This window comes from Ambystoma mexicanum, chromosome 1q (assembly GCF_040938575.1).
Source record: "Ambystoma mexicanum isolate Mex_15411 chromosome 1q, UKY_AmexF1_1, whole genome shotgun sequence".
Classification (NCBI taxonomy): Eukaryota; Metazoa; Chordata; class Amphibia; order Caudata; family Ambystomatidae; genus Ambystoma; species Ambystoma mexicanum.
This window is the reverse complement of record NC_090922.1, coordinates 1,196,185,349-1,196,197,265: the sequence shown is the minus strand read 5'-3', so window position 1 is coordinate 1,196,197,265 and position 11,917 is coordinate 1,196,185,349. Positions and strand designations below refer to the sequence as shown.

General features: G+C 42.4%; 1 protein-coding gene across 3 annotated transcripts in view; it reads right to left on the bottom strand.

The window, feature by feature from the left end:
* Positions 1-285: 285 nt before the first annotated feature.
* The window catches only part of DEPDC1 (DEP domain containing 1), a 324,213-nt gene continuing 312,581 nt past the window's right edge, over positions 286-11,917 (bottom strand). For all 3 annotated transcript variants that reach the window (XM_069641927.1, XM_069641928.1, XM_069641929.1), the window contains one exon: positions 286-4,699. In XM_069641927.1, coding sequence (XP_069498028.1) covers positions 4,559-4,699 — 141 coding nt within the window. In that variant the 3' untranslated portion in view covers positions 286-4,558. The remainder of the gene's footprint in view (positions 4,700-11,917) is intronic.

The following is an 11,917-nucleotide window of genomic DNA, read 5'->3' as shown; positions in this document are numbered from 1 at the left end:
CTGCAACATGGGAGGGAATAGCACGGCTGTGCCTGGAATGCAGCAGTCAGAGGCACGCCGAGGCAGGGCCGGCAGCCACCAAATAATATCTCTGTATATTCATCCATATAAAACTCACACATTGGTTTAAATGGCAGAAAGACATTTAACATAACAAACAGTGATCTGACAGTTGTAAACACCAATCTTCTCTTTCTCTCTTCACTGCAGCAATGGATTTCGCATTTTGCTGGTGCAAGCTCCATCAAAATGCGCCAAAACCGAAAATGAAATAGGACACTTCACTTGTAGCAGACTTCTCCAAATAGATTTAATTTTGTAAAATAGAATCCTTATTGCCTGTTCAAGCATACAGACATGTGTATTTTTGCTTCAGAGCAGTCCATTGATTTCAAACATTCAGTGTAAACATATCAAAAATCACCTTTGGATATACAATTGTGCGATAAAAATGAGAAAACCCCATTAAATTAGAATTATATAAAAGCAAGTACATTACAAAAACTGTTTTAATAAATATAAAGATATACAATTCCACATATAAATACAGCAAATACACCATTATGTATATACAAGAAGTGCAAAATACATCAGAACACCACTTAGGAACATGCCCTGTGATTTTCACGTTCCAGGATTTGCCGCAATCTGAAGAATTCTTCTCAGCAGGAGGAATCAGAAAACAAAAAGGCTTAAAATAAGCACCACTGTATCCCACATCCCCATGTTTTCACTAAACTACCAACTGGCTGCTGATATCAGTCACACAAAGTTTCTAAATATTTTTTCCAAAAGACACAGTAGAATAAGTTTACAACCTAGAAGATAGTAGAAAGCAATAGAAAAGCCAGCAACAAAAAAAATATTAAAAAGAAATAAAGCTACCGAGGAGGGGTTTGCATGAAATGTTGCTGGTAAAGCGAGTAGCATACCTTCAGCTTCAACATGAAATATTATTCACAGGCTGTGAGAAGACTAGAAGCAGCTTTACAGTTTTGCGCTACAGTAACTGTACATGGAAGCTTATCCTAAAGGGACCATAGGAGGTTGGCTCTCATTCAACGGTGGCGCACCACTGGGATAACAAACTACAGTGGCAATGCCAGACTTAAATTCTCATGTAAGAAAGATAATCACTGCTCACAGATTTTACAAGGCCACCAAAAAGAGATCCCCTGGGACCTAAACGTGTATAAAAATGGGGATCAAACTGACTTCAATAAAAGGAGAGGCACACTGATGAATATTTTGGAGGTGTTCAAAGAGTCAAATGAAGGCAAGAAGCCATTATTCCCAGGACGCTCTAGAAAACATCACACTGCAGAATAAGAACTGAAGCTTATTACAGTTGTACGAAATCTGGGCCAACCACATACCCAGAGTAGGACTGATAAAAGGAGAGAAATAGGGGAGGACAAGGGAGTACCTCGAGGTACTGACCCAAATACCCAGAAAGGCGCCAGAATTAGATGAATATAGTCAGAGGCCCCCTGATGAGGTGGTTTGCAAGTAACTTTTTTCAGATAGGATTAAACCTGGACATTCAGTGGTGGTTGCCATCACCTTGGTGAAGGCATGATTGTTTTCACGCCAGAAAAACACGACTATAATATAAAGGAGCAGTGCACTTCCCACAACAACAAACCACAGGAATGCTGTGGGTTAGACGTCAATGTGTCAAGCAAGTACAAGTCCGTTCCCAGAGTCTACTGGTGAACCCATAAATGTTAAATGAGACATTTCGTAGGACTTGCTGGTAAGTAATATATTCAATGGGCAGAGGTTCAAAACCAGCTAAAACTATTTAGGAGACAGTGTATACATGTCAAACACCCTATTGCAATGCATGGGAGGGGCTAGATCTTAGTCCCAGGATTCTCCAAGCTTGTGGCAGCTAGATGAATATTTCGTTCCTGAAAATGGTCTCTTTAGCATACTGTAGCACCTCTTCTGTTTGATAGGGTTCATTGTGTTAAGCCGCAGCATTAGGCCGGATAGTTTTAAACCAAAGATGTGCACATTTGGTGCCAATGTTAACTTTGGCGAGGTAGAGTGTAACACGTCCTGGAATGCATTTTAGGGGCAACCTGAGCAACAAAGGGCAGACACATGGAATAAACACTGAGAACATTGCATCAGTGGCGACCACTACAAGGAGAGTCTGGTACCTATCACATGGAGGTTCAGATAGAACACTCTAGATTGGAAAGACAACTGTTGCAAGAAAGTCACCCACTCAGGGCAGGCCTGCAAAATGAGTGTGTTACTTTGGTCCAACCAGTCTTTTCTGGTTTTGAACTGCAAAGTCTTGACAGACTCCGAGCAGCCAACCAAAAAAGGAAAAAAGGGGACAACATGTAGCATGGCATGGATAGAGACCAGGCATATGTGGGCTAAAAGCACTGACAGTGAGGTTCAGAAATGGCAAACAGACTGATTCAAGTGCCACTTACTGGAGAATGTCCAACGTAACTGGTTACAAGGAGCCGAGCACAATTCAAAGGCAGAGGGACAAACCTATCACAAGGACATCTAAAGCTATACTAAGAACGTTTGCCATGAGCAGTGAAAGACAAGGGGATGCACAGTAGGCAGGATCGGAGAAACGGCAGCACATGCGAGTCAGTAAACAGTTCATAATTCTGCATTTGCAGTGTTTTTTTTAATTAAAAAATCTGAAGAATCTACAGGAAGGGAGATTAAGATTATGCCAGTTCTCTTTAGGCCTCAAATTTACAAACGCAATTTACCAAAAATGGAGACCGTAGGTGGTCACCGAGTAAAACATACAAGTCGCTAAAGTCACTAATGAAACAAAGGACCTAAATCCGAACTTCATTTATTGGTAACGTTGAAACGGTGCCATTTACCTCTACTACATGGAAACTAACCCAGTATTCAGAGAACTTTATCAAAACTGCTTTGGATCAACTTACCCTAGAGTATATTGGCAGATAAAGACTCCCGCATGCCTTTCTATTAAGGACTACACAAAAACTGCTGTAAACAATCGAAATGAGTGTCCTACACTTAAAAAGCCAACTTTTATAAACAAATTGACAATTCGATTGAGCACTATTTTGAGCGATCGTTAAGTCTTGACTAAGACATTCAAAACATTGCGCAAGTGTAATTTTCGTGAACACTTGCACCAGGCACACTTGGACTGCATGCACTAGAAATCTGCCCTGGCAAAACCAACAATGTTAGCTTGTCGCAAGTCACCTTCCCAGTCACTTAAACAGGGACCATAGTTACAAAAGCCAAAATAGAGGATTTTACCAATTCTTTTTAATTCAGATCTCACAGAACACACTGTGAGCACATGTTTTTTATAGAAGTGTGAGATGCCATAGATTGATTACATAGTGTCACCCCCTGTACGACCTCAATACAAGCTACAGTGACAAACCGCGCTCTTTCGATGAGGAAACTGGATGCTCAGCTGCTCATGGCATACCACCACTGTCTAACAGTCATCCTGATCTCGCTGCTCCCAGAGCCAGAACAGAACACTGTCCTGTATCAGGAAGCAGGTGACTGACATGGAGATTATTGTGCTACCCATTGTGCCTGGGATGGGTCTGCATGCAAGACAATGTGCAGAACCATATGCCATGTGATGGCGCCCAAACCCACACATTAACAGTGCATAAACTGGCCCCAGCAAGCTGCCATCTAAATACCCAATGTCTTCCCACTCCCAATGTTTACTAAGGACAGGGAAGACGGAATCCTGCGAACGTTGAATTCTGTAATAGAAGGTTTAGTGGACATGGGCCTTAAGTGGGAGGAGTTTTAATATAAATACGCCAGCAGACATTTTATGTCTCAGCAGATGAAAACCCTCCTTTCTACGCTTGCACCAATAATTTCACCTCACTAAGGGATTACACACCGTCTGAAAAAGAAATGTTGAAAAGCAAAGCTGGTTGAAAGGATCTTGAAGGGGTTTTGCTGGAAGCAGAGGTCTCGAAAAGCACAGCTGAACTTTCCACTGGCAAGCATTGAGAATCCACCATTCGTCTGCCCTGATGAGAAGAACTATTCAGATTGAGGCCATCCACAACAGAAGATATTGGGAGGAAAGAAAAACAGGAAGTCAAATGATTAACGTATCCATCAGTGTACAACACTGAAACCCATTCTTTGTGCACAGTGCTTTGTTTGTAAAACACCAAACCCCTTTCCCAAAAGGGAAAGATTACGAAATGGACAGGAGAATATAACTAACGTTCTAATGAGCAGCAATCTGCATGTGTTATGGCTTTTCATTCCCAAAAGAACATATTTTTCAAACCCATAGCTTCCCTTTGGTTTTGCGTACTTAATTACTTCATATAGCTTTAGCTCAAAGCTGACAATACTGTGTTTTTAAAGAACTAAAAAGGCCACAAAGAAAAAACCTTAGCATCCTACATTGACTTTCAAATTGCCACATCAAGATTCAACATTAAAGCGAATGATTGACAAAATTCAAGGAGTTTGAAAAAATGTAGTAACGACTAAAAATAAGGTGAGATTTGAGATCAGGAAACCACGTTCACAACTTCGATAGTCAATATCTTAGTTTCTGGAATTTCGGCTTCTTCAGTGTCAACATTGGTTGCTTGATTGTGGGTCTGTCTGCAAAAAGTTTTGCTTCACTTTCTGTGGTTGGGAAGCGACTTTGATAAATATCTGGGTATTCTTTCTGAAACTGAAAAAAAAAAATAGGCACATCGATAAACATCATGTTTTTTAGTGTTGGGTAGAGGTGAGCACCCAAAAATAAATTGTAAATATTGAATGCAAACTAGTACAAATGTGCACACAATGCTTGCTTTGAAGGTCGGGTTATACCGTTTTCTCTTTAAAGCAGATTTGACAGATACCAGTTGTTTTAACATGCAAATACAAAACCAGAAAATGTTGCTATGCAACGGAAAATTAAGATCGTGCTAAAATTGGCTTTGCCTGTCTGTGCAGTCTCCTTTTAACACCAATATCTGAGAAGTAGTTATTTGCACTGGAAAAACACAGAACAAAATGATAATGTAACTCCAAATGTATGAAGCGAACCAACAGAAAAAAGCTTTGTGTATGAATTGTTTTAGATCAACCAACATGTTTGAGTGGTCCTTCTCAAACAAAAGAATTTAAACTTCACATACGAAATAATTGCCTGAAATCTGACAAGAAAATGAAGTTTGAAAATCACATCAAATAAGTCTAAAAAAGGGAACAAAACAGCCCACCAGGAAGGTGCTAGCAGTGCAAGATTTAGAAAAACTATGCCCAACACCCAAGTTAAACATTTACATAGTATTGCTTATTAAAGTATCACTTCCCTACTACTCTGAAGTGGGGGCAGCTATTGTACAGATTAATTAGAACAACATACAACATGCCTTTAGGAAACCATCTAGAAATTGGACACTTGCATGATGTACAATGAGGGGCAGATGACCAACACAATGCTTCCCTCTAGATAATTGTTGGATTAGTCGTCCTCCTCCCATAGATTCTCCATCTTCGATATCCATCTTCCAGCGCCTGCAGTCTTCTTGAAGAACCATGCGGCTCTGCCCAGCTCTGAGTGCCAGTGAGATAGCGGCAGTATATCTAGCACCATTAGTTCCCAATTAAATCAGATCTGCCTTCTTCCCTAGCACTCTGTAGTTAAGGGATCATAGAACAGCAAGAGGAACATTGTTAGAAAGATGGGCAAAGCGAGATCTGCACGAAGGAAGGGCTAATGCATTAGAATAAACATTTCTAAGAGGCAAGTAATTTATTCTTCTAATGGATTCCTCCCTCACCTTGGACTCGCATGGCATTAGAGTTCAGTGTGGGAGTGAGGATAGCAAGGAACCCAGGCAGTCTTGCTTGGCAAACGTATGCAAGGCCCACGTAGCAGCCGCCCAAAAGAAGTCCAAAACAGTGCCATCCCTCCACAGGGCAGTGGTGGTCGCCAGACCACTGGTGGAGAGAGCCTCAAGACCTTCAGGCACTTTCTTCTGAGCCAGAATGTAGTCCACTCAGAAATGCAGAAGAGGATCCACCTAGACAGTGTTTGGCAATAGTTCTGCTCGGACGAGAACTAGCATAATCAAAGAGCTGGCCCACATTCCAATACTCCACGTTCAAGAGAGACTAGCTGAGAGCACACCTGGGAATCGGCTGAACCATCTACACCGTGGACGAATGAGGTGGCGGGCGGAAAACCAGAAAGGGGGAGGGGGGTCTTCTGAGACTGATAATCTGACTTTTAATCAGGCCACTTCCTCCTTTGGGAATAATAGGTACAGAACAAACTAAAGAGCCTGGAGCGCACTCACACGCCTAGCAAGAATTGATGGCAATCAAGAAGATCACCTTAAGGGTGAGCAACCTTAAAGAACGAGAATGATGGGGCACAAAGAGCCACCATCAAAAGTCAAGATTTAAGCACAACACAAAGAAACTGGTATGGTGGAAACTGGTTACCCAACCCCTGCAATAACTGCAGAACGCTGAAGATGGTTAACGAAATAAAAAAAAAAGCCCTGCTCAAAAGGTCCTCTAAAACAGCAATAGCTCCCAGGTACTGATTCACAGTGCAGGTCTGCAGGCTGTGACCAATTGAGGTAATTCTTCCCTTCTGTGAGGGTAGGGAGAAGAGCCAGCTCCGCAATACCCCCCCCTAGTTGTTGAGGCAAATGGCACCTCACCGGCAGAGACATTCTCCTTAGTACACAAGGATTCCCATGAGGAACTCAAGTGGTGCATACTATGGCCTACATGGGGTGTTTTACAATAACAGACCCTGTGAAATACCAAGACTAGGACTAAAACTACAATACCAGACCTTGTGAAATAAGGGTGTCCAATCCAGAGACGAGATGTGAATACATGTCTAGAGAGACTAACAAGGAGAGGGAGAGAACCACGTACGTCAGCCGGGGAAGGCCCCAAGCTACGTCAACCTTGACGGGGAAGGAAATCTGGTAGCCTGAGAGTTTAAAACTCGCTCAATTTTGCAACATGGTACACCAAGGCGATGGCAAACCCCAAGCACGAGGGAATAAAACGGCATGAGCCCAGTGGAAGGGGTTGCAGGACCATGGACAGGAATCCCAGGAGGACAGTAGGGTCAGGCAACACTGCTGATCATACCGGCACAAGAGGGCTGCAAAGTGACGGTCCTGCAACGGAGGATCGGGCCACAGTGAAGAGACAGGACATCTCAAGGAGAGAGATGCATAAGAAAAAAGGGGTGGGCGGGCCACGTACCAAAAAAGGCTCTCCAAGGAAGAAGGCTCCCAAAGATGTTCTATCACAACGAAGGTAACGGGAAGAATGGGAGGAAGCCAACGTGATCATTATACCATACAGGTAACACATGCCAGTAGGAAGTCTGAAATGGAGTTAAAAGTGAAGCAACAGAAGTACAAGTAGTGTTACTTTAGAGAACTAACTTAAGCAGCTAAATAATGAGAAGAATGGCTACAAATAGACTGGGAAAAGGGGAAAGTAACTCGGCATCCTGTACGAAACCAATATAAGCTTGAAGAGGAAGCAAGATATGGAAAAAAGCTTAGAGAAACTAGGCAATTGAACCACATATTAAATAAAGCCCAACAAAGCTCAGTTAACTTTCAAAGTCACAATGAAGCACAGACAAGAAAGGTGGGTAATAAGAGAACCCCAAGAGGCATATCCTAAGAGAAGAGAAAGCCCATTAACCCAATTAAGGAACTGAAGAGTTGGATATGAAATCACAAGAGTATTTGCGGATTACATACTAAAAAGTCTGGTACTAGAAGTTCTCAGAAGAAGGGAGTCATTCTCCAGACACAAGTTCGTTTTCATAGTGGTAGTAAGAACATTTTAGTTTTGCACAGAAGACTACCTTTTGAACATTCACGATCGACGGACAAGCACCTTAATTAAGAACATCGTCAGGGACCACCCATACTGAAAGGGAAAGCTAGGCTTTATCCTTTTACTTTAATAAAAACATTTAACACCATGTCAGTGAGTCTGTCCTGACTCGCCACAAGGCCCAGTTGGGACAGAGCAGAAAACCCACAACAGCAAAGGTAGTACAAGTCAATGGGACGAGACCCTAATTCCTGCACCAAGATGAAAATGTACACCTCAAACAAATAGAATTGGTGGCAGGAGTACATGCAGGTTGATATCCTACAAATCCCACTCCTTATAACTTGACCTCTCATTACCCAAACATGAGGACCAACTGTTTTGAAGTTCAGGTGAAGGACTTGGCCCCATTGAACAAGAGCAGGTCCATCCTGGCCAGAAGCTGCCACGGAGGACGGACTGACCAGTCTATAAACTCTGGGCAGCATATTTGCTGGACCCCTGGAGCAATCGGGATCACAGTGGACCCAAACGGCAGCACAGTCTGAAGAACTATCAGGATGATGCAAATGAACAGTAAGGCCTACAGGCCGGAAGTTCCACTCATCAATGGGTTCCTCAGAGACCCGATTTGGGCAATTCCCTGGAAAAGACGAGGTCCACCCAAGGGAACCGCAAAGATCTAAGATTTTATCAAGAATGTTTTGTCAGAGCTCCCTCTTGTGGGCGTCAAGTTACCCTTCTCAAGTCTCCCACACTATCTTTCTCTGCGCTGTCCAGATGGACAGCCGACAGACTACACTCTTCAGAGCCCGAAGTACCAGTGTTTCAATGAAAAAAGACAAATCCTCACCACCTTGTTTGTGGAGGTAATGCAAGGGCACTGTGCTGTCCATCAGGCTAGGTATACACACATGTCCCACTCAGAAGGAAGGAATGACACTAGGACTAGCCGCCAGCCTGTGGTTCGAGTAGATTGATGCATCACATCACATTCTAGGTGAGTGCCCCAGTCTTTCCACAAGATGTCCAGGAACACTGCCAGTTGAGGCAAACTGTGCCTTAAAGACAGTGTGCTCACTATATTGTCATACCAAGGCCCCCACAGAAAGTCCTGTGATACAGTTTGGCACCTGCAATGGGTCAGAGATGTTGCCAGATACAGAGACCAGTGCTCCAGTTACGATTTTGAGGTGGGAGTATTTTACTCCCCATTTCTAAACTTGGAGAGTAAATGTGATTTTAAGAGAGTAAAAATGACTTTTCTCCTTTGCAAGTGAGTAAAATGTGACCTCCAGCCGACGTTCGCAAAAACTGCATGGAAATCATTACTATGCGGCAGCTTTGTGCATCAGGACATAATAACCTTTCATATTTCTCTAAGGTCTGGCCATTCTATCTCTCCAGTATATATTTAAATGTTGTAAACACAAAAAACTAGACAATTACATAGTAACGTAAGCATGAATTGTATTGTGCGTTTTGAGAGCAGAATTGTCTTGATGTTTAATGAAAGTCCTCATTTCCTGGAGCTATTACTAATGGTATGCCAATGTTCTAATACAACAGTGCAGCGAGGCAAGGGCTTCATGCTAAATTCTATATCTAATCTCAAGGTCAAATGGTTATTTATATAGTGCTTTTGGCAAAGCGCTGTACATAGTACATATTTATCACAACTATCACCAAACTGAAGTCGGTACTCCTTTATTGACCGCGAAAGTATGAATGGCTGAGTTGGCCTGCCGGGATTCGAACCTGCAACCGACCGATCACACACAGATCGAAGCAATGAGTGTTCAACCGACTGAGCTATCTTACTGGCTAACATTCTTCGGAGGCCGATTCACTGAGTATCGACTGAGGTATAATCACAGTGCCTAGATGTTGGACGAACCATATACGAAGTGCTACATAAAGTTAAATACCTATCTGGATGATCACAGGGACAGGTTTTGCTGAGTTTCTATTTCAGTTACTAATTTCTTTGTTTTTTAACAGTGCTTGCACTTCCTGGAGAGTCAAGTTTTAGAAGTTTTAATTGTAGTCTTGAAGATTTGAGAGGCTAGGACCTGTGATTGGTGTAATGACAATCACTCAACCTTGAACAAAGACTCTGCTGCCACGGACCATTTATAGTAATGTACCCATGGACTCAGCCCTACAGATAAGGGGTGTATCTGCCACTTTTACTCACAAAACAGGAAAATACTGCAGAAAAATTAAAATAGGGAGTACAAATACTGCCAACAAAAAATAGGAAAAGGACATGTAGAATTCTGCGCCCCTGCTTTCACCCTCACAGCTCCATGGGTATGTTTGGACCAATAGTGCACATAGTACCACAGGAAGAAACCATTTTAACTGCCTGATTGGAAGCAGTAAACCTGTATCTTTTTAATGTGCATGAATAACTAGTAGCAAAAAAATAATTACAAAAACATTTACATTTTTCAGTTAAAACATTTTTACTCGCTTATAAAATACTCACATTGGGAACGGACTTCCATTTTTACTCCCTAAAAAATCATTTTACTCAACTTTAAAAAATAGGGAGTAAAATACTCCCACTTCCAAATCTTATCTGGAGCACTGCATGGACTGCAACGTTAAATGGATGTAAACTAGACCATGCATGGCAATCATTTTGCACACTGTTTTTATAATTAGTGTAAATTAAACTATGTGTGTAAAATTTATCTGCCTCCACACGATTATGCACACAGCACAGGAACTCTGAAAAATACAACTGTGCAATACTGGGTTGCTTTCACTGGGGAAAAAAAAAGCATAATTTGTCACAAAATATTAATTCTCAATTGCAACTTAGTTTTCCATCTTATTAATTTTACAATCCTAAAATGCTAGGAAAATAAATATGCACAGTGCTTCTGTTTGCTCCATGAGTGCAACACAGCAGAAGCTGAATGGAAATAAACCATTATTTTTATCACAGTGTGCAGATTATTTTTTTTGAAAGGCTTCAGAGAAATACATTCCCTTTCAGAGGCTTTTATTCATGGCTTGCAATTGCATTCATGTAGATAAAAATCAAAAGAAGCCTTCTTGTTTCTAGTAACTTGACCTTTGAGCTGCGCTCTGCTCTAAAACTTGTGTAAATGTACACAGGAAAATAATACAGCTGTTGTATTTACAAGATTTTCATGCGTAAAAAGGCCTTGTACGCACCTTATCTGGTTGTCTGACAGACCAAGGACAACGAAGCAGCTACTGGTGTAAACACATGAGCACATGACTGCAAGATTTGTCCTTGGCCTCAAGCCCTGGTATCTCTCCATTGGCTCCCAGTGGCTGCAAAGATTAACTTCAAGACCCTTTGCATTGTCTATAAGGCTTTCTGGGGTCTGGGCCCAAAATACCTTCAGCTCTCCCTCTGTAAATACCTTCCCTCTCGAATTCTTCGCTCCTCCAACTCCCTCAGAGTAGTCATTTTTCTAAGAAACGAGCTGGGGGTAGATCTCAGTCTTCGGCTGGGGCCTCCCTCTGGAACAGCCTCCCTGCTACTCTTAAACTTGTGGAGAACCATCTCGGGTTCCGGAAGCTCCTCAAGACCTTAGTCTTCCTCTTTGCTTCTGCCTTCTCTACTCCTCTCCCCTGCTGATCTGTTCTGTCACGGAATTGTGCACCTGGTCACCCTCTGAATTTCAGGGGCCAGGTACCTACTCACCCTGCCACCCACATGCACTGCCTCCTGGCAATCCCCTGCACTGGGGTCTGTATCTGCAAGCCTAGAGGCCCCCCACCCCCTGTATTTCTGCACTTACCAGGCACACCCTGACTACTGCCTTATACCTAGCGCTTGCCACTTGCTGGCTGCACCATCACCGTTTGTTTTTATTTATTTTATAAAATTTTTGTTTTTCTTTTATTTATTGCTCAACACTTTTCCTCCTATCCCACTCCCATGCACCTTCCCCTTCCTCCTCTCCCATGCACTTTCACATTCTCAATGTCACTGGGCCTAGTAAGATTGTGGTTTTTGTTTCTCCCTTGTTCCCCCTCCCTTGCCTTGCCTTGTCATGCTCTGAAACACTTGTGTACAAGCACAATA